At 36.1% G+C, this 24,225-nt stretch overlaps 2 protein-coding genes across 7 annotated transcripts in view; both read right to left on the reverse strand.

Moving 5' to 3' along the window:
- LOC126808776 (neurogenic locus Notch protein) overlaps positions 1-24,225 on the reverse strand; it is a 429,826-nt gene that overhangs the window by 260,788 nt on the left and 144,813 nt on the right. Inside the window, exon 15 of one of the 2 annotated variants that reach the window (XM_056102639.1) lies at positions 19,513-19,618. In XM_056102639.1, the coding sequence (XP_055958614.1) occupies positions 19,513-19,618 (106 nt within the window). Of the gene's footprint in view, positions 1-19,185; positions 19,619-24,225 lie in introns of those variants that run through there. The other variant, XM_050533742.2, reaches the window with a different exon arrangement.
- On the reverse strand, positions 47-5,607 carry LOC126808780 (uncharacterized). 5 transcript variants are annotated; one of them, XM_056102658.1, is made up of 3 exons: positions 4,114-5,607; positions 3,140-3,322; positions 47-2,451 (listed from the first exon to the last, which is right to left on the reverse strand). In XM_056102658.1, exon 3 carries the CDS (start codon positions 2,383-2,385, stop codon positions 1,264-1,266), a length of 1,122 nt encoding a protein of 373 aa, XP_055958633.1. In that variant the 5' UTR covers positions 2,386-2,451; positions 3,140-3,322; positions 4,114-5,607; the 3' UTR covers positions 47-1,263. The 5 variants fall into 5 exon arrangements, 4 of the variants coding, with proteins under 4 accessions (XP_055958633.1, XP_055958634.1, XP_050389718.1 ...); XR_008788955.1 differs by having other exon boundaries at positions 1,473-2,451; XM_056102659.1 differs by lacking the exon at positions 3,140-3,322.

Here is a 24,225-nt window from a genome sequence, read left to right on the forward strand (position 1 = left end):
AAAGGTGAAATGGGGACTACTAATATTATATCGTGTTCATAGCAAAAACAGCATTTCAAATTTGAGGCGTTCACATGGCTAATGAATTTACGGTACTTTCAAATGAATATTGTCATCACTGTACAACAATTATCAACACTACGTGTGAGACCCGTGCCTAGTAACTGATTTAATTTCAGTTGCAAACTCGAGTTGCTAGATGAAGCAATCATAAGGGTACGATGAATAATAATGAGTCACGTGATGTTTTTTGGCGCGAAGAGAAGAGAGCGTTCCGGGTAGCCAATATGGCGCGTGTTCCAGACAGTCTAGCCTTTATGTTTTTTCGATATTGTGTATAGTACCGGTATACAGTAGTTTTCGGCGGTTAGCCATCCTGTTAGAATAGGAGAGATGACATTGTGTTCATGTAAAATGTAGTGTTACGGTAACTTTTGTATTTAAACCCAAATTGTTGACCACGTTTTGACATGCCACTGTACGTAGGCTAGTAAACTGTAACTTTGTGAAGTTGTAAAATTGTAGCTCTTATCGTTGAACTGTTATAATAATAAACTGTATTATAAGTACTAGTGAAGTTAAATAGCATTCGGGGACTATGTTCATATAGACGCTGGGAAGCAGTTTAATTAAGTGACCATAAAATCTCGGTTCGTTGAATATCGAAAAACGAGTCGACATCCGCCAATATCAAAAAACAAGGAGAAAGATTTTTTTTTGTGAATCCATTGCTCAGGCATCCTCATTTATGATATCTTTAGTTCGTTTTAGAATACTTATTTAATTTGAAAAATTGACGAGACTTACCTTGGTACAGTTGAAGTCAATTTTAAATTATGTGAGTCATAGGACTCACTGTAGGGATTAAATGAGAGTGTAGCACGTGCCGCAGATTGTCAGTCTTTAAAGTAACAAAAATATATAAGATTGAACAAATTATTTTTTTTTTTTTTTTTTTTTTTTTTTTTTTAGTAGATTCGGATTCCATTTTATCATGAAATAAACTTGTATGTGCACAGCTTACACAAGCTGGCAAAATTGTAGGGATGGGCGGGAGGCATTTAATCCCTACAGTGAGTCCTATGACTCACATAATTTAAAATTGACTTCAACTGTACCAAGGTAAGTCTCGTCAATTTTTCAAATTATATTTCGTCATATCACTTCCGGTCATAAATGAGACTTCAAAGCTGGTGAAATCTTTATATTTGGCATATTACATACATATAGTAACAAAGAAACAATAAGATTGGCAATTTTAGTTTATTCTTTGAGTACTGTATCCACAAATCTAGAATTTGCAGTAGATATTATATCCTTCTTATAAAATTTGAAAAAAGTTCCTGCATTGCTCCAGCCACCAGCATGCAGAATATCCTGAATAGGAACAGAGTTTTTATGAGCCTTAGAACATACGGCTGACCTCACTGTATGTGAACCATAAACATTGGTGTCTATATCAGAACGTTCCATCACAGTTTTAATCCATCTAGACACTGTGTCCCGGGACACTTTTTTATGGGGTTTAATAAAGCTCAAAATTAATGAAAACTCGTTTTTACGAATATCTACTGTTCTTTGTAAATATTCTTTCATGGCAGTATATACACACAACCTCCTATCTGGAGGGTAAGCTTTCATTGACACACATTTAACACTAGCACATGGTCTGCTCTGTTTTTGTAAACCACTGAGTTCAAAAGAAAATTCACATTTAGTTTTAACCATATTCTTTATAGATAAAAGATGAATAGCATGTACTCGTAACACATTTGTCAGTGCAATTAGCATTGTAAGTTTCAGAGTTAAGTCTTTCAAACTCAAGTCCTTCACTGGCGAAAGCTTCTTCAAGTAAAGCAAAACTTTACCTACATCCCATGTCACCATATGTCGCGGTTTCGAGGGTCTCAAATTAAACACACCCCTCATAAATTTTGATATAACTGGATGAGTTCCAACAGAATGTCCTTGAATAATGATTCCCATCGCTGATAATGCGGACCTTGCTGTGTTTAGGGAGCTATAACTTAACCCAGTTTCAAAAAGTTCTGTGAGAAAACTTGTAACATCTGCTATAGATGATTGAATGATACTAATCTTCTTTTTACCACAGTATTGTATCCATCTCTTAATGAACACGGAATATTGTTTTTTAGTCCCAGTTTTCCAGGAAGCCAGGAGAATTCTTGTAGACTGTTCAGAAAGACCTTGTTCTTTATATGATTTCCGGAGACATGGCAAGCGATCAATACCAACTTTCGTCGAAGAGGATGGCTCTGATTCTGTTTGTGTGTCAATGTCAGCAAGTCTTTCATTTTCGGAATCAGTAGAGGTGGATGAATAAGTAGTTCCATTAGATGGACAAACCAAACTTGGGTTGGCCATAGAGGGGCAATAACTATGCCTGTAGCTTTGTCCTCTCGTATCTTCTTGATACAGCGTCCCAATAGGCTGAAAGGAGGAAAAATATATACACACTCAAATTGATTCCAATCAACTGTAAATGAATCCACGAATAAAGATTCTGGGTCTGGACTCCAAGATGCAAAACAAGACACTTGTTTATTGAGCCTTGAAGCAAAGAGATCAATTGTTGGAGTGCCAAATTTTTGACATATAGATTGAAATATTGATGGCTTCAATTTCCATTCAGTGCGGTCATTGAAAACCCTTGAGCAGAGATCAGCATCAGTGTTTGATTTTCCTGCAATATGAGAGGCAGAAATCCACAAATTATGGTCTATACACCAAAACCATATTTTCCTAGCTGCCAAGTTACAAGATGCAGACTTCATGCCACCCATATTGTTGATATAGCTGACTGCTGTTGTGTTATCACACAAGATCTTCACATGCATAAACGGCTGCAAATGAGTTTTAAACGATTTTAGGGCAAATAAAACAGCCAACATTTCTAGATAATTGATATGATTCTGTTTCTCTGAACATGTCCATTGTCCCCCTGTTTTAGCAACAGATTCCAAAACAGCTCCCCATCCTTGGAGGGAAGAGTCTGTTGTTATTGTGATATTTGGATTTCCATGCGAGATATGGCGTATCTGACTATGTATATTTGTATACCACCAAGCAAGTTCAGACTGCATATCATGTGTGATAAGAACAAAATTATCAAAGTTACCTTGCTTTTCCCTTAGAGCCTGTACCTTACTCGACTCCAAAATTCGATAAAATAATGGCCCGTATTCTACGGCCGAAAAACTTGATATGATAAGACCAATAACATGAGCCAAATCACAAATAGTAACTTTAACTTTCTTTGAAATTCGTAAACACTCATCTGCAATGTAAGCTTTCTTGTTCTCTGGAAGAAAAACAGTCATACTACTAGAATCAATCACATTACCTAGAAACGTAACTTGTTTTGATGGTTGAAAAACACTCTTGTTTGGATGAACCATAAAACCTAACTTTTCTACCAAATTAACAGTGGTCTGTACACTGTGGTTACATTCATTTTCAGATTCTGCTAACAAAAGACTATCGTCAATATATCCTGAGCACAGAATGCCTGCGTTTCTAAGCGACGAATAAACTGGTTTCATAAGCTTAGTAAATAGTAGGGGCGCCAGAGAATAACCATTTGGCAAGCATGTATACTGAAATATTTTCCCCCCCCCATAGGAAACGAAAATATCTCTGATCTTCCTCAGCTATACTGACAGAATAGTATGCGTGTCGGATGTCAATCGTGCTCATATAACAATCTTTTGAGACCAAGTTAAGGGTAGATTCGAATGTATCCATTTTAAAATGGCGATAAGGTACAAACTCATTGAGTTTCTTTAAGTTCAAAATCATGCGAAACTCTCCATCTTTCTTAGGCCTTACAAAAATTGGCGAAAGAAATTGATTTGACTGAGGGGTTACCTCAATAAGAACCTTAGTTTTGACCATATTAGAAATTTCTGATTCAATAGCTTCACTCTCTCGAGTGTTAAATTTAGGTTCAAATTTAAAGTTATGTTGATTTGGAGAGATCCCATCTATAAATTCAATGTGACAGTGTTTTACTATATCTAGAACATGAGGGTCAGAAGTTATTTCCTTCCATGCCGAGGAAAAATATTTCAAGCGCCCTGCCGAGAAACTCACCTTATTAGTTGAGTCTATTGACTTTTGCTTCTCAGATTCTGGGGCATACTGCCCCGCCTGTAGTTTTTTGTAGAGTACTTGACATTAGCTTGTGCTTGTGGATACATGGCACGACCTCTGCCTCTTCCATATCGCCCTCTAGATCTACCTCTCCAGGGTCTACCTCTTGAAAATGAACTTCTTTGGGGATAGTTCTGTAATTTCTGGCCAATGCGACTGCAGTCGGCTATTTCTTTGGCTAACTTAGGCACATCATCTCCAAATAAAAAAGTGGTGAAAGGCTGTGACTGTGCACACAAGTGCGAAAATTCTGGGCGTAGATCAGCCTTTATGAAGTCCCTTCTAGTAAGGTTGATTTGACGGTTTGAGTGACCCAAAAGGGCTAAACTGTCGTTCAGTTTATCTATAATATCTGGTATGGCTGTACTCGGCAAGTTAGAAGTATCGGCTAGATCTGCAAGAGAATCTACTGCTTTACTCAATATGATGGCAGACTTGATAACCGAACTTTCAATGGCCTGCATTTTCCGATCAGAACTCCTCGATTCTGGTGTCATAATGTCCCATACTAATTGGTTTGTTTTTACCAGTACCAAACCATCACAATTTTTCGGACGGGCTGTAACTTCATCCTTAGTTAGAGCATTGTACTGGTCCTCACTCATACCATTTTTGAAAAGTTCATTTACATTATTAGCCAGTACTACATCAACATTTTTGTCAACGACAGAGTCAGACGGTTTGAAACGTTTTGACATTAATGAAAACCTATTCTCGGTATCACCACCATAATCATCCTTTGAGGGTGACGGACCTAATTTCCGTTTATGGCCAGGATGGTTTTGGCTAGGATCAATATAAGATTCCTCGTCAGTTTCAAGTTCATATTGCTCATCATATTCTTCTTCATCATAATATGATTGATTTTCTAAGGTAACAAGTCTGGCGGCTTGTTCTCCTTGTTTTTCCTGAATGTCTTTCAGAATTTTTATTATTTCAGTATTGCCGGTCGAATGAGTCGATGAATCTCTTGAAGATTTTTTACTGCTTCTCTGACCAGCGTGCAGTTTAGAACCAGAAGTTGACGGTAAAGGTGAAGCTAAAGTCGAGGCGATTTTTGACTTCGTCAGCTGACTCGCCATTACCGGAGTTTTATCACATTTCTCCTTAGATTTTTGGGTAGAAAATTCCGTATAAACATCGGTACTATCCTCTAATAAGGCTGGGTTTAAATCTTCCCATCCCAAATCAACTTTACCAACCGACGAGCTTCTCAAGTTCTTTTTCTGTTTGTCGTCCGCCATCTTGCCACAAACGAGTCCGCGACTCGTGCAAGTTTACGATAGTCGTAAAAGAAAAAATATTTATTTCTTTCAAGAAAGAAAATCAATGCGGCAGACAAAAAACAAATAAATGACTTAGTATAAAGCCTTGAACAACTGAGAAAAGACTTAGTGCGGCAAATAGAAGACCACGTCTTCTTCGTTCAAGTGTAAACGCTACAATGACAATCTGCGGCACGTGCTACACTCTCATTTATGACCGGAAGTGATATGACGAAATATAATCAAATGTGTTCTGGAGACATTCTATAGATATACATGTATATCCATCAAATCTGCTTTTTTTCAATATTCACCAATATCAAAAACCAAAGAGAAAGAGCATTTTTTATGTGAATCCACTGCTCAGACATCCTCATTTATGATATCTTTAATTCATTTTAGAAAACTGATTTATTCAAATGTGTTTTTTGATATTCTGTAGATATACATGTACATCCATCAAATCTGCTTTTTTTATTGAGATTCAATCTGAATATTGGTAAACGAGTAGCTCGTTTTTCGACATTCGCGAATATATAAAAAAAAACAAGGAGAAAGAGCATTTTTTATGCGAATCCACTGCTCAGACATCCTCATTGATGATATCTTTTCTTTGTTTTAGAAAACCTTTTTAATCAAATGTGTTTTGGAGACATTCTGTAGATATACATCCACCAAATCTGCATTTTTGAGATTCAAGTCTGAATATCGAAAAACGAGGAGAAAGAGCATTTTTTATGCGAATCCACTGCCCAGACATCCTCATTGATGATATCTTTACTTCGTTTTAGAACACCGATTTAATCAATCTGATTAAAAAACAGATCTATATTTCGTTTCGTTTTTTATACTTTCGATGGCCTACACTACATGAAGATATGGCAAGTTATAGTGGGATTTCACGTCAGGGGTCAAACGAGCGGCTTTTGACAATATGACGTTTCTAGGAGTTTATCCACAGTTCTGCGCAGAGAACGCCAAGAAGTTGCCGTAACAGACCGTTTCACATCAATAAGGACGCCTATTATATAACAACTCTTCTAGATTCTAGTGTAGTAAAAACAAGTAAAACGAAATTTTGAACTATAAAAAACGAAACGAAATAGGATCTGTGTTTTAATCAGATTGTGATTTAATCAAACGTGTTTTGGAGAGATTCTGTAGATATACGTCCATCAAATCTGCTTTTTTGAGATTCAAGTTTGAATATCGAAAAACGAATGAGATTCGCCAATATCGAAAAACGAGCTAGTTGTTTTTCTTTATTCGCCAATATCGAATACCGAGTAAAAACGAAAATAGAGTTAACTTCACACTGCCTTCAGAATTATTACAGAAACTCAAAATGACAATTCTACAGTTCCTATGTACAGAGCGTTTGAGCAGCCAAAACTACATTGCGTGTTGCCTCATAATTCATTTTCTGGCTCAATTGAAAATGATGTACTGACATTAATACATTTTCTTAAAATTTTTAAGACGAATGCCGCATTCGGAAAATATCACAAGGAATTATGCAATGCGTAGAGCCGGCAAGGTCGTTTATTAGGTCAGCTGCAAAACAATGGCACTCTTGGACCCTATTTAGGGACGAATTGATTAAGATGTTCTGTACCGAAGCAGACAAAGCTCATGATAGTAGGGTGTTGTCATTAATCGAACACAAAGACAATGAAAAGTATTGGACTCTAATGGATCGGGTCAGAAGTCTGACTTATCAAGCTTTTGCTCACGAGGTTACTTTTGACAAAGAAGGGAATATGTGTGTCTCAGAAACAGGCGATATGAACATTCGAATAACTGGTCGTTGTATACAATGTATAAATGATAGGACATTAAAAGGTGTAATACTTGGTGAATTGAATAGAGAAACAAATATGCGGAAAGATCCAAACTATATTGCTAGGTTCGCTGATCCAAGTGCCCAATATTTAAAATCATCTGCGATAAACTCTCACTATTTTGAAACAGAGTATAGGTCACATTACAATTCTAGGAATTTTAGACACAGGAATGTAAACAATGTTCAGAGAACAGACAGACAATTTAATAATAATAGAGGTAATGGATTTAATTCACATAGAAGGGATTTTTGTGAAGATGTAAAACCCAATTGTAACTATTTGAGAAAGTTTGATCATTCTAATAATAGTACAGATAGGAGAGAAAGTTGTAACAAATATGAGGCAAATATGAAAACTTTTTGATTCAGACTATAAAAGCGATATTCAATGTTTTGGATGTTCAGGATACGAACACTATAAGAATGAATGTCCAAGTGTTAATAAATCTCGAAAACCTTATTCATGCATTAATCATGATGGAAAAATTGAAAATGATAAAGAATCAAAAGATGATGATGTCGTCAATAATAGTGTTATGTTAGACAATCCTTTATCGAAAATTGGTGAAGTTTTTTAATGACATTGCTAAGCTCCAATCTTCAGAAAATAACAGTGATAGATGGGCTAACATCTCTAGTTTTAGACCGGGTGGAGGCATTTTTATTACCACAAGGCTCAACAATGTCCATGTTCGTGCTTTGGCAGATACAGGTGCAGACGTAACGATTACATCGTGTGAATGGACAAATAGACATTTTCCAAGTTTGGAATTAGAACCTAATAATTCAAAATTTTCTGTGGTTTCAATGGAAAATCTTGCTGTTAATGGTAGCTTTAAGGCAAACATTGAAATCTGTGGCCAGAAATATCAACATGTAATACTAGTTGCCGAAACTTTAAATTGTGATCTGATACTTGGAACGGATTTCATGAGAAAACATTGTTGTCATATTAACACAGAAAGGAATCTGTTCAAAGCAGGACAGTTACAAGAACCTTTGATATCATGTGATGAAAAGCCTTTAAAAAGTTTAAAGCCCATTCCTAGAAATAGTATTGTGACACTTAAAACTGTCAATATGAAACCACTTTCAGAGAAAATAATTCCAGTTAAAGTTTGTTGGCAAGGTGAACAGTTAATAGGCATAGGCCAAAGACAGCTCTGTTTAAAACTCATTAATACTGAACAGTCAGGACTTGTGTTTACAAATAGTTTAGTGGTCAATCCAAATAATAATATAGTAAACGTTTTGGTGTCAAACACTACTTATGTGAAACAAAGTATAAAAAGAGGTGTGTCTGTGGGTGAACTTAAGGAAGTCGAAGTGATTTTTCATGAACTGAACAATGTTGATTTGAATACTTTATTGCACATCAATAGAGTAACGTGTGAAGTGATGACGGACCTATTGTTGACAAAAATTCTGAAAACAGTAATTGACTTTGACAATTTAAAGATTTCTATTTCGGCGAAATTAGACTTTGAGAGTGTTTGCTCTGAATAGCATAACCTATTTTCACGTAATCAATGGGATCTTGGGGAATGTGATATTGTACTCCATAAAATTGTGTTAAAACCATACGCTAAACCAGTGCAGTCATTACCGAGGCGCCTGCCTTATCATTTGAAAAAAACATTTAAAGGAGGAATTAAAACGCATGTTAGACTCTGGGATCATTGAGAAACGTAACAGTATTTGGTCAAGCCCCCTTGTGATCGTTCAAAAACGTAATGGTGGTGGAATTAGAATATATGGTAAATAAACAAGTATACAATGAGACCTTTCCAATCATAAATATTGAGGGCATTTTAAGTCAGTTTCATGGCATGAAATATTTTACACAGATTGATCTTCAAGCGGGATTCCATCAGCAGTCTTTAGATCCGGAAAGCAGGTCCATTTGTGTATTTGTATGTCCAGTAGGTAACTATCAATATTGTAGGACCCCATTCGGATTAAATCGTAGACCGGGAGTTTTTGTAGAATGATGAAGACGGTACTCAGTGACTTGGACGGAGCAATTTGTTATGTCTATATTGATGACATTATAATATTTAGCAAAGATGAACAAAAAGTTTTATTTAGGTTACAGGAACATAATTTACATCTAAAACCTGCTAAATGCAAGTGGTTTCAAAAAGAAGTCATATTCGTAGCCTATAAAGTATATGAAAAGGGTATTGAGATGGACTCTGATAGAGTTTAGATAATTAAAGATTGGGCTGTACATTTGAAAATTCATGGGAATGCTCCAATATTATAGAAAGTTCATAAATTATTTTGCTGAAATATCTGCTCCATTAACTAAATTGACTACAAATAATGTAAAGTGGGAATGGACTAAAGAAAGAGAGACTGCCTTTGAACAATTGAAAACAGTGTTATTTGATGCTCCCATTTTAGTACATCCAAACTTCAAAGAACCATTTGTTTTGACAACGGACGCTTCCGGTTTTGCTTTAGGAGGTGTGTTATCACAGATAATTGACAGTGGTGATCGACTCATTGCTTTCGATTCTAGACAATTTACGAATACTGAGAAAAATTGTTCAGCCCACAGACAAGAGGCTTTATAGCTATGGTTTATTTCGTTCAAAAATACAGACATTTCTTATTAGGTGCAAAATTTACCTACTTAATGTCGACTGAGTCTAAACAATCCGCTGTGCTAGCTAGATATGTGGAAGTGCTGTCAAGCTTCAATTTCGATATTGTGCACCGACTTGGATCCTCAAATCGAGTAGCTGACGCCTTTTCGAGATATCCGGGATATGAAAAATGTATCGATTGTGAAAATGAAATTGATAAAGTTGTATCGGTTCTTAATCTACAAGACAAGTCATGGCTATCTGTAATTTCTAAGGAACAAATGGAACTAGCGCAAAGAGAAGATGAGGTCACTGGATATCAAGAATCAAAAGTGCGCATATAATGACATTCCTAGTGAAAATAATGTGTTGAAATCTTATTGGAATATCTTTAATAGAATCAAATTGGAATACAGATTATTGTGGTATGTCCATCCAAATGAAAATATGTATCGTTTGATTGTACCTTTAAAATTTCGTTACCAAATTTTGGAGTTAGCGCACGATCATATACTTGCGGGCCATAGAGGTGGTGCGAATACAATAACCAGAGTACGGGATAAATTCTTCTGGATCGGATAACTGGATCAATTCGTGTGTGGCGTGTAAACGCAGTATTCAGGTTTCGCCCCTACAGGAGCCATACAGATCCAATGTTCCAGATGAAGGTGACAACCAAGCCAGCGCCAACCAAGTCGACAACCAAACCAGCGCCCAATCACCTCCAGAGAATGCAGGTATCGTGAAGGCCTTCTTCCAGGTCCTCCAATGCCTCCACCTCTTGACCATTATGGAGAGCCAAGAGAATGGAACACCCACCAGAAGTTTCACTTGGAAGATCCAAGACCTGAACAAGTTTGTGAAGCCGGCATCATAAAATCTCAGATTCTCCGTTTTCATAGTATATGTACTCAGAAGATCAACTTTGAGTCAGCATGTACATTGGTATTTAGCAAAATATGGGAAAGGGGATACTCCAAACGATATCTCCCACGTATAAAAAATAACACTCTAGCTGAACTTGCCGTTAAAGAAACAAATAATATGCAATCAGCAGTTAAAACCAAAACTTGTGGCCACCCAAGATGTCAAACATGCAAAATCATAAACATATCCGATCACTTCCATAACAAAACATCAGGCACACAATTCCCAATGTTAGATCATGCAGTAGTTCAAACATAATTTATCTAATTTCATGTAGACAATGTGACAAGCAATACGTGGGGGAGACCCAAAATGCACTCCGTGAAAAGAATTAACGGTCACCGGTCATCCGAAAATCTTCACACAGAAACTTATAATTGCTCATTCTAAAATTAAAAATCTGAACGACATGCTAGTGCACAGTAAATTAAAGTAAATAACACCAGTACCCACCCTAACCAAATAAAATATCAAACCCTAGCCCTAACCCTTAGCAAATAAAATCAACTAGTTATGAGAATCCCTAGTTCTAAATCCAACCCTAAGTAGGAAACATACTAATATATAATGTGGCCCTCATCCGATAGCCTCAAATTTATTATTTTTTCTTCAGAAACCAAAATATCAGAATACCACAAGCGACACCGAAGGAAGACCATCAGCGTCACCAACACCAAAAAAACAGCGAAATCAACTTTGTACATAAACCTGATGTATTGTATGTATTTTTATACGCCCACGATGAAATGTGGTCGTATATTGTCGTCGCTCCCGTCCGTCGGTCCGGCGTCCACAATTGCTTGTGGACGCTCTAGAGGCTAAAGTTAAAATTGGATTGACTTTAAATCTATACACAGTGTTTAAGGTTTTGAGACGAAGAAGCCTATTGATTTTCAGCGATTTCCGATAATTATTGCCAGAGTTATGGCCCTTGATCACTTTGAAAAATGCTGTGGACGCTCTAGAGACCAAAGTTAATATCCGATTGACCATAATTACTGCCAGAGTTATGGCCCTTGATCACTTTGAAAAATCTTGATATAGATAGCAATGTTTGTATAAACGCAAGCATAACTGCTGACGAAATTCTCAAATCTGTCAAAAAACTAAAAGTAAATAAATCTCCTGGCGAAGACTCTGTTATTAACGAGTATATAAAAAATAGCATTCATGCATTGGTACCTACTTATGTTCTTATGTTTAATATTGTATTTGACACAGGAATAATTCCGTCCGACTGGTTAATCGGACATATTATCCCCATTTATAAAAATAAAGGAGATGCCTTAAACCCAAGTAATTATCGACTAATCACTCTACTGAGCTGCCTGGGCAAACTGTTCAACTCCATTATTAACGAACGACTAAATCGATTCTCCGAAACTAATCAGGTTATTTTAGAAAATCAAGCAGGCTTTCGGAAACATTACTCCACAGTTGATCATATTTTTAACTTGTATACTCTAATCCAACTTTATAAAGGGTTTCGTAAGAAACTTTATTGTGTATTTATCGACTTTGAAAAAGCGTTTGATACTGTTTGGAGGATCGGTTTGTGGAATAAATTATTACATAACTATATAAATGGAAAATGTTTTAATGTTATAATTAATATTTATAAGGACATTAAAGCCAAGGTCAAACTAAACGGCGAAGAATCGCCTAGTTTCGAATGTACCAACGGAATACGACAGGGTGAAAATCTCTCCCGTTTCTATTTTCCACTTTCTTGAATGATTTAGAAGAATTTCTGAATAAAAATAATGTAAACGGACTTAGCTCTATATCTAGCAAAGCCCGAAATGAACTGCATATCTATCTAAAACTATTTATATTATTGTACGCTGATGACACTATATTGCTAGCAGAGTCAAGCGAGGACCTACAAAAACAACTAAATATTTTCAATGAATACTTCTTATTATGGAAATTAAAAGTGAATACACATAAAACTAAGATAATGATTTTTAATGGAAAAAAAACCAGATGACTGTACATTTTATTTTAATAACTCAGGTATCGATATTGTTGATAATTTTAAATACTTGGGTGTTTATTTCACGAAAAATGGATATTTTAACTATCACTGCAAGAGTAATAATGACAAATCTATGAAAGCTATGTACGGAGTTTTATCAAAATGTACTAAACATAATTTAAGTATAGAATGTAAATTGGATATGTTTGATAAAATAGTAAAGCCTATGTTATTATATGCTTGTGAAGTTTGGGGCTATTCTAATATTACCAATATCGAAAGAATCCATATGAAATATTGTAAATATATATTATCACTAAATAATTCCGAAAGTTCTTCGACGGTCTTGGGTGAACTGGGCAGGTACCCCTTAATTATCGATATTAAAGTACGAATGGTATGTTACTGGGCTAAAGTAGTAACTGATGAAAACAAACTGACAACTAAACTATACAAACTGTCAAAATCTTGCAGTACACCCTGGATGAGATGTATTAAAAACATCCTTGACGAATGTGGCTTATCATACATATATGTAACACAAACCTTTTTAAATATAAAATGGCTGAAAACCCGTATTGCCCAGTCTCTAAAAGACCAGTTTTTACAATCATGGCATAGTAGCATAGCATTATCTCCAAAGGGTTTAAATTACAGATTATTTAAACATAGTCTTGATTTCGAAAAATATCTTTCAGTCTTACCCATGTACAAATCTAAACTAATATGTTGATTTAGAACTTGTAATACCGAATTACCCATAGAAACTGGCCGATGGAAGAAAATAGAACCTGTAAATTATGCAATCTAAATGAAATTGGCGACGAATTCCACTATTTATTTATTTGTACAGATTCGGTTATTTTAAAGAAAAGGAAAGTGTCTATATTGCCTAAGTTCTACTTACGACCAAATATACACAAGTTTAGCGAATTGTTTAACTGTACTTACCCTTATGTATTAAATAGTTTACACGGATTAATTAAGGTTATAACACAAAGGTTACACCCCCCCCCCATCTGGTTAAATCCTATCCATACATATATATATATATGTTATATTTTGTTGATGTAAATATGTTATTGTTTCTACACTGTATCTATGTACGGTTTGTGAAATAAGTTTCATTACCGAAAAAAAATACGACAACTCTTGTTGACTGCCCGAACGATTTAGCTGCTGTGGGCGTATGTTTCGTTGCCTGGCAACCTATCTTTAATAAAACTAGGAAATATCACGAACCAAATTTTCATCATCCTAGGACAGTGCTTATGTGGAGACTTATCCTCTCCCCCAAATTCTTAAATCTAACCGCAAGGGAAACTACTGATGTTTTGGTTACTAAATATTTTGTTGTCAAAGTTTAATTCCAGATATGATATTATCTGATAATGGTAGTAATTTCACAAGTAAATTATTTAAGGAAATGTTGAATATTTTGAATATAACGGGTGTTAGGACTTTACCTTATTCACCATCTAGTGATGGTGCAATTGCACGCTGGAAACACTTTAAATTCTATGTTAAAAGTGTATGTTAAGAACAATTATAAATGGGTTGATATGTTACCATTTTTGTCGCTTGCCCATAATTCAACTATTCACAGTTCAACCGGTTTCACTCCAAACTTTTTGCATCGCGGTAGAGAAACCAGGAGAAATGATGTATCCTTCAATTCGAGACAGTAAACGTGTGGATATTAACAAGTATGCCCAGAGCCCAGAAAAGAAGTTAACTAAAGCTATCCGTGTCGCGAATGAACATTTGCAGAAAACACATAAACGTTGCCAAGCTCAATGCAATAAACATGTTCAGTTTCAACCTTTACGTGTGGCTGATAACGTGCTAATTAAAGACCCAATTTAGTTAACTTCTGAAATTAAATGTGTTGTTCGTAAAGCTTTAGAGAATGATCCTGTTATATAAGAAATCGAAAGAGGGGATGGTAAAGTTATGTTGTTAGGGCATAGTAAACTACAGAAACGATTAGAGTTGACCAGATAGTTTACAATGTTCAAGAGTTAAAAGATAATCTATCAAGACCAGAAGTCAATAATGAAACTCGTCACGGTAGACTGACAGACAACAATGACAGTGGTAATGTTTGATGTTAAATTTGAAGAAGAAGATATATCAGAGAAAGCATTCAGTATAATTAAAGCCCTTGGTGAAAATCACTGATGTAGTGAGATTGAAATCGAGGTCAGGAACAAATCAGGAACAAAACCAGGGTTAGTTAAAATAAGCTTTGAGAACAGTGAACACAGAAATAGAGTATTACAAAACAAAAGTAAGCTGACAAAGAGTGAATTCAAAGATGTTTATATATCAAGAGCAAAATCAGTAACCGAGAGACTAATTGAATCCAATTCAAGAGCAATTATTCGACATTTACCAAACTCGGCACTGCGTGTCAATGCAGGTGGTAGAATTATTACGACAAATCGGTTAGAGGATAACCAATCATAGAAAAACGAACTAAAGTTACTCACACTTAATGTGTGCGGATTAAATTCAAAACTACTTTCTAATGATTTTGAGAATTACATTTCTGAATTTGACATTGTATGCTTAGTTGAAACTAAAACCTCATTCTTGGACTTACTTGAAATAGACGGTTTTAATTTACATCTAAACAGTAGAAAAAAATAAAAAAATTCGTCAGGTGGAGTTGCAGTGTTAATGAAAGAAAATTTAAAAAGTGACATTTCAATATACAGACAGGAGAATGACATTACATTTTGGTTTTCATTAGATGAGAGTCTGCTTGGATTTAAACTCGTGGGATGTGTTGCGTATATTCGCCCAACAAATACTAGTTATAGCAACTTAGATATGTTTGATGCCATAGAAGATTTGTACCTCAATTATTGCCCCGAAGGAACTGAATTTATACTGGTTGGTGATTTTAACGCAAGGACTGGACTATTAAATAAGACATTCACTTTGGATCAATCACATGAAGTAGATTTCGAGCTTGATGAATTTGAGCTAGACAAATTCGAACGTGAAGCATTATTAGCCAAATGTGACGTTTCACTGGAAAAATCTAATAGTGACAAGTCAGTAAACAGGTACGGCGAGTGTTTTCTCCTTATGTGTCAAAATACAGGTTCATATATTGCCAACGGTCGGTGAGGCTCAGATAAAGGAACAGGATCGTTTACATGTGCTGGAATCTCTGTCGTAGACTATGTAATGTGTAATCCCAAAGCAATTGTTAATATAACAGACTACAGTGTATGTGATTACAATCCACTATTCTCAGATAAGCATAACCCGATCTCTTTAAATTTGGGAAGAATAGCTTGTCAAAAGATAGATCAGGAATATCCAGTAAATAAGGTCACAAAGATCTCATGGAACCAAAATTTAGCTCCTGTGTTAGCTGACGGAATTAATGAAAGAAATACTGCTATAGTAATTGAGATGTTAAACCATGTCGATAGTGAAAACATTGAACAATCAGTGGTCGATGAAATTTGTTCGAGTATTGGTGATATATTCCGAAATAGTGCTAAGAATTCGGGTATCAGTAAAATGTTAACAGTCAATCAACTTTAAAACCGAAACAGAAGACGGGGAAGAAACCATGGTTTGATGAAACTTGTGAAGCTAGACGTAAGGAGTTCTTTAATGCAAAAAATAACTTCAACTTGAACGAAAGTGATGCAAACAGAAAGTCAAATCCGCGGCGTTCTCAATTTTTAATAAAAACTTTAATCAGGACTTAAAGCGACTGAAAAGGAACAACTCGTCGGAATATTGGAAATGTTTGATAAAAAACAGAAATGTCTCTAGAACTCTGTGAATCTTGATTCTTGTTATGATCACTTCCGTAAATTAAATGAAACCAGTGACGTTATTGAGCCAGAAACTGATGATATGTTATTACAGGAAAGCAAAGTTAATGACACTAGTACTATCAATGATCCTATTACAAAATCCTCCATTCTTAGCTTAAATCAAAATATGGCTGAACTGTTCTAATCTATTTAATATCCAGAGTTGATTATGGCCTGGATAAGTTAATTAATGTCTAATTAATAATTTAGAAAACATTTCAGGCCCAAAGAAAGACCTACAATAGGCAAATTTAGCTCTTGCATAATGTATGTTTAAGGTTAGTTTATGTATACATATATATTAAGATATAATTTTGTTGAATTAAGTATAGGAGTTAAACTTTTATTCATCTGTACATGCCCGGGACGTCATTCGATCTATAGGCTGGGGGAATGTGAGACCCGTGTCCAGTAACTGATCTAATTTTAGTTGCAAACTCAAGTTTCTAGATGATGCAATCATAACTGTATAATGAATAATAATGGGTCACGTGATGTTTTTGGGCGCGAAGAGAAGAGATTGATCCGGGTAGGAAACATGGCGCGTGTGCCAGGCAGTTTAGCCTTTATGTTTTTTCGATATTATGTATAGTACCGGTATACAGTAGTTTTCGGCGGTTAGCCATCCTGTTTAAATAGGAGAGATGACATTGTGTTAATGTAAAATGTAGTGTTACGGTAACTTTTGTATTTAAACCCAAATTGTTGACCACGTTTTGAAATGCCACTGTACGTAGGCTAGTAAACTGTAACTTTGTGAAGTCGTAAAATTGTAGCTCTTATCGTTGAACTGTTATAATAAACTGTATTATAAGTACTGTTGTAGTTAAATAGCATTCGGGGCCCATGTTCATATAAACGCTGGGAAGCAGTTTAATTAAGTGACCATAAAGTCTTGGTTCGTCTGCAAGTTGAGGACGGGAATCAAACAAACATTTTCTGTTACGGTCTAGGCCAGGGCCCGATTCCTTGAAAATTCTTAAGCACGTTCTTGTGCTTAGATTTTAAGTAGACTTTGCATTTAAGTAAACGTATCTTATTTTGTGTTCCTAGAAAATTCTTAAGAACGTTCTTGTGCTTAGATTTTAAGTAGATTTCAGTGTAAGCACAAGCACATTATTATGTGTTCCAAGAAAAAACTTAAGCACAACTTCGTTCCTAAACATTGTCAATCTAAGCACAAGTCCAAAGCAAGGTATACGGCTTGCTTACCAACCTTAACCCCGTCTGTTTCAGTCAAGATGGCTGACCGTAGAGTTATTCGACGGCATTTCCTACATCTTTGGATACCAAAAAGACAATTAAAAGACAGAAAATCCTTTAGAAACATAATTATTCTCGAGAAGAATATAGAAAATTTCGCTTCTACCCTGACATATGGTGGCTGAAAGCGTCCATTTAGATCGGCGGGTTTCTAGATACAACGCGGGAGTCGCCGTTAAGCCAGCACGACGAAAAAGGCGCCGATCGGCGACTTTTTCGTCGTACTACCTTATCGGCGACCCGCGACTTTCACAACACGAGAGTCGCCGTTAAGCCACGCGCCGAAAACGGCGACTCTCGCCTCGGAAGTTTATAGTTAGTTACATGCGCAATGGCTACATTTTACGTACACAGATCACCAAATATTTCTACGCCGTAATGTAGGGCGAAAGTTATTTTTAGTCTTTCTCTCGCTTTCCCTTTTCCCCCTTTTGCATCGCGATTTTCGGTGTAGAATCGAAGAAAGGGGTTTGAAAATACATTTTCTGCCAGGTTTTGGTGAATATTCATGATTTTGAGAGGTCGGTTAGGTTGAAATGTAGGGCCGAAAATTGCATGTTTACTTGTCCCTACTTCCAGCTTGTGTATTTCAAGTTTTTCATGGTAAACCTCATACATGCTTTTGTGCAAGAGTTTGCCACATGTTGCTCCATCTGTGGCAGAAAGTAGGCTAGCCTACAAGTCCTAACTCATCCAAAAGCTCCTCCATTTTATATACAAGAAGTAAAATGTAGCCATTGTGCATGTAACTAACTATAAACTTCCGAGGCGAGAGTCGCCGTTAAGCAAGTCGCGTGGCTTAACGGCGACTCTCGTGTTGTGAAAGTCGCTGGTCGCCGATAAGGTAGTACGACGAAAAAGTCGCCGATCGGCGCCTTTTTCGTCGTGCTGGCTTAACGGCGACTCTCGCGTTGTATCTAGAAACACGCCGATCTAAATGGACGCTTTCAGCCACCATACTGAAATCATTTTATTTATTTGCCAATTAGTAAACAACACAAACACGGGCTACTTTAAGATCAAGCGCTCTAACAATTATTCAGTCTGTTTGCATGTGCTTGTGTTTTTTTTTTTAACTTGTGGCACATTTTATATATAGGGGTCATGTAAATGCATCTAAATCGACCATTTTGCCGGGAAGCATCCAACCAATTTATGATGTAATTCGCATACCAAAAGTGTTTTTATGACATTAGAGAGCATCGTAGTCACAGTTTACCAATCACAATGTGCTTAGACTCATACTTGACTTGTGCTTACGTAAGAACGGTCTTGAGAATTTTCTAGAGACTGTATTTTATAAAGTTTCCTACGTAAGCAAAAGTGAAGCGTGACTTTGTGCTTACTCTAAGGATTTTCTAGGAACCGGGCCCTGGTCTGTGATACTACGCTGCCTCTTTTAAAGTAAGCAATCTCGAAAGCCATTTGTTTTAATTTTGATATCTTATTTATTTTAAGTAAACCTTAAAAGTAGTAATAAAATAAATGACATTTCATCAAACTGTTTAACAATCGTAGGTTTTTTCCAAACACTAATGTTAATTTGATATCTTTGACTTCCACAGGGTCAAAGCGACAGGAGGTCGCAAGACTATACGACTATCTTTAAAAATGAATATTGCAATACCTGCAGTAGAGGGTCGTGTTTGTAATTCCAGACGTGGTTATCAATCTTGTAGCTTCCATGCTATAGTTACTACATCGTAACATTTCCTGAAGACATTGTGGGGTTACTGAAATAAATGAAAGAAAATTAATAAACTATAATACCAATGAACCAGGTCAATTCAATTTATATAAAACACAAAATGACAAATCTGTGTAATACTATGTGGATATTTACACAGGAACAATCCAATAAGTAAATAGCTTTTGGAATTTTATACTCTGCCTCATGCACAATGCAGGTACACTTATTAGACTCTTGCTCAATCAATCACCACCACATTAATATCTGTTAAGTTCGTATTTTATAGAAATACAAGTCAAATATGAATGACAATACAAGAACTAAGTTGGAAAATAACAATGTTAAATATACAATGAAGAGTTAAAGTATAGTCACCCGCATTTGTTACCCCAACAAACTGTCACAACAGTAATGCTATTTCAGTATTTTGCAAGTCGGACATTTTTAATCATGGTTAACATAGTCCAGAATTAGGTTACCAGAAGTGGTTGTCCAGGAAATAAGGTCAATAAGAAGCTTACATTCCCTTAAATGGACTAGAAATAGTTATGTTGTGTAGCATATCGTATTCTGAATAATATTTATGATTAATACAAAAAAATAGGTGGTCTTCACTAATTTCATGTTTAATTTCCATACTGGCTGCTATAGTTCACTTCGGTAATATTCCTCAATAATTACGTGCCTTCGTTTGTAGAATAGAAAACGAAATTGCAACGTTCGTGATAAGAATAGTTCATGATATTGTTTTTTTCTTTATAAGATAAGTTGCCGGGCAACGAAACATACGCCCACGGCAGCTAAATCGTCCGAGGGGTCAACAAGGGCAGGGGCGGATCCAGGAATTTTTGCAGGAGGGGGTTTGCCAGGTTCCTTAGACAATGTACCCCCCCCCCCCCCATGGTCTCTATCGTCATTTCGGCGTATATACATACACGCTGAGCTTTTTAAACAGATAAATTCAACACCTCATTTGACGTCAATTTTTATTATTAATTAATACAATGACATTGTGATTCAATTTGATGGATGCAAAGCATTAATTGTAATATCTAATAATGTCTATATCATTATCTCGTGCTTTGAGTGCCCATCCTGTCCCACATCTGACGATAAAGGATAAAGCACACGGACGAGAAACTTTTCTCATAAAAAGTGTTGATTTACAAAAAAAAATATGTAGCTGAGCAGGGGGGAGGGGGGGTCGACCTCCCCACTCCCCCCTCTGGATCCGCCCCTGAAGGGTTGTAGCATATTTAATCTTTTGTAGGTAATGGGGGAAATAATTTTCGTGTTTTGAGGGTTCACAGGATGCTACAAACTGAAACAAGGGTCTTAACTCTGGAAGTAATATACAAAAATTGTTGAAATTCGACAGCATTTTTCGTTTTACTAATTTAAATAATCCACATAAATTTCATACAGATCAGACGATTACTTTTGTCGTTTGAGGGTTCACAAGGTTCAACAGAGTAAAAAAAGGACCATAACTCTAGAGGCCATTTACAGAAATTGCTGAAATTCAATAGACGTCTTTGTTTCACTAACTCAAATGATGCATGTAAATTTCATACAGATCGAATAACTTTTGTATTTAGGGCATTCACAAGATTTAACAAAGCGAAACAAGGGTCATAACTCTAGAAGCAATAGACGGAAATTGTTGAAATTCAATAGACTTCTTCGCTTCACTAATTTAAATAGTGCATAGAAATTTCATACAGATCTGATGATAGCTTTTGTCATTAGAGCATTCACAAGGGCCATAACTCTAGACGTAATTAACGGAAATTGCCGCAATTCAATAGACTTCTTTGTTGCACTAACTCAAATGATGCATATAAATTTCATACAGATCGGAAGATAACTTTAGTCGTTAGAGCATTCACAAGGTTCAACAAAGCGACACAAGGGTCATTACTCTATCAGCAATTGGCGGGAATTGCTGAAATTCAATATAATTCTTCGTTTCACTAATTTAAATAATGCATATAAATGTCATACAGATAGGAAGATAACTTTTATCGTTAGAGTATTCACAAGGTTAAACAAAGTCAAACAAGGGCAATAACTCTAGAGCATTCACAGTGTTTGACAAATTGAAACAAGGGCCATAACTCGAGACATAAATAACGGAAATTGCTGAAATTCAATAGACTGATTCATTTAACTAATTGAAAGAGTGCATATAAATTTCATAGAGATATGATGATAACTTTTGTCGTTAAAGCATTCACAATGTTGAACAAAGTGAAAGAAGAGCAATAACTCTAGACATGATAACCGGAAATTGCTGAAATTCAATAGACTTCTCCGTTTCACTAATTTAAGTTATGCATATGAATTTCATACAGATCAGAACTTTTGTCGTTAGAACGTTTACAGAGTTTGACAAAGTGAAGCAAGGGCCATAACTCTAGACATAAATAACAGAAATTGCTGAATTTCGATTTGCTTCATTTCACTAATTTAAAGGATGCATATAAATTTCATACAAATATGAATATAATTTTTGTCGCTAGAGCGTTCACAAGGTGCAATAACGTGAAACAAGGGCCATAACTCCAAGTTACTAATCAACCTGTAATGTGTTGTTTTAGCATGTGCACAGGTGATTATTTTGGGAAAAGTAGGTGGTCATATAAATGAACACCCCAACATACTAACCCGGTGATTGTCAAAACAGATCACGCATTTTCGTGAGTGCACTGTATTAGAAATAACAAGGAACATCGTGTTAATTAAAAAGATAAATACATGTAGTTAAAACAATAAATATATATTTTTTCAATGTAGATTGTGAAATAGTTTCATTAGCTAGAAAATGCATCCAATAGAATAAGGAACAAATACACAAAACCTAGCGCACTGGGATAAATTTCTGTTTGGTCATGTTTTAGATAATTGTAATCTTGTAAAATACCTTTCCTACATCATCGCACATGCTATTTTTTTTTTTCGCACATGGTCAGTTTGTTCTGTGGCTGACAATTCGTGAATGTAAAACGTATTCCAGTCAATGCAGCATACCCCATTCACATCAAATTGATATTACATTATTCATTGGCCTGTTGTGAATTTTAAAGATAGATTGCCAGGCAACGAAACATACGCCCACAGCCGCTAAGTTGCCCGGGCAGTCAATAAGGGCTGTCGCATATTTATTTCTTTTGTCGGTAAGGAGAGAGAAATGGGGTTTAACGTCCACTCGACAATACTAGGTCATTTCGGGACTCACATGGTTCAATTTTATTTCAAAAATTCGCTTGCGCGTTTGGGTCTTTAGCAGTGGAGGAAACCGGAGGACCCGGAGAAAACACACAAGGTTGGACAGGTGACCCTACTCCTTGTGACGTACAACCGGGAATCGAAACCCTGCCAGTTGACTCAATGACAGACCTTATAATACAACGCGCACGCGCTAACCATTCGGCCATCGAACCCCCCTTGTTGGTAAGGAAAACATTTACAACACACTAAAATATAATTACGAATAACAAACCCATTAAGTAATTGTCATACTTGTTTGGCTTCTAATTCTGCCCTATACTGACGTTGAGTTCTCAAAACATTAAATATCGCGTTCTCAGTGTACAACCTTGCACGAGCTCGGATGTTCATCTAACTTGAACCCCTCTGTCTCAGTCGATAACCCTTACTTATTATATAGAGAGGATACGTGCATGAGTCATGTACTGAACCCCGGGAAATTGACCAGGTACTTCCATTATCGGATTGGTCAGCTGTACAGACGCTACCCTGGATTTCAACACAGTGTACTTATATGGGCACCCAGGAGGGCGGCTAACCACGTTTCTAACGCCTGGGGTTGCCATATTTAAACTACCAGACTTATCCTTGTTAGCCAAGTTTTCGTTGTCACTGGTACTAGCTAACAACTTCAATACATTAACCAGGGCATCTTTTTAGAGCACTCAGATAACCTCTACTATAGACCCTATAGTATTACCAAAGAACAGGGTAGAGGGTTATCATATAAGTCTTCTGCATTAATGTCAGATAATGCGTTTCGGTAATTAAATATTTTGGATGCAATGGGTTAAGTATAAGTATAGGAAATCCTAGGAGCAGATCAGCACAATTAGAATCCAATCCTTTAATTAATTTCAAAACAGTTAGTGGAATAGAATATAATTTAGTACGGATATGGTGTGGTCCTTGGATAATTTCCAAAAGGGCATCAAGTGAAATAATGTTGAACTTGGGTGGTGTGTAGCGACGATGTCCATGACTGCGTTTTCTACGAAGAAACTTTAGGAATAACTACTCAAAGTAGGGCTGTTGGTATGGTGGTAAATTTTCTCTAATATAGACACTGTCATTGATAGTATAGAGTGGTCAGGTTGTTTAAAATGTCTCTAAAGAATCTGGTTACTACCATTATTAATATTGTGACGATGACTGTCCTTTAGTTTCGCCTATATAAACCAGTCCGCAGAGTGTACATTCTATATCGTAGATAACATTGGAGGTTTTAAAATTTAATTTCTCGAACCCACGTGTAAAATATGTTTTATTAGTTAAAGAAATTGTAAAAAAAATGTTACTATTCAACATAGGACTGGTGTAGCACCATGGGTCGTCTGTCAGACATGGAGAGCGGACCACTACTAATACCGGTCGCAACAT

This window comes from Patella vulgata, chromosome 1 (assembly GCF_932274485.2).
Source record: "Patella vulgata chromosome 1, xgPatVulg1.2, whole genome shotgun sequence".
Lineage (NCBI taxonomy): Eukaryota > Metazoa > Mollusca > Gastropoda > Patellidae > Patella > Patella vulgata.

Coding starts and splice junctions, on each gene's coding strand:
- LOC126808780 (XM_050533761.2), bottom strand. CDS start 5,417: ATGGCGGACGACAAACAGAAAAAGAACTTGAGAAGCTCGTCGGTTGGT.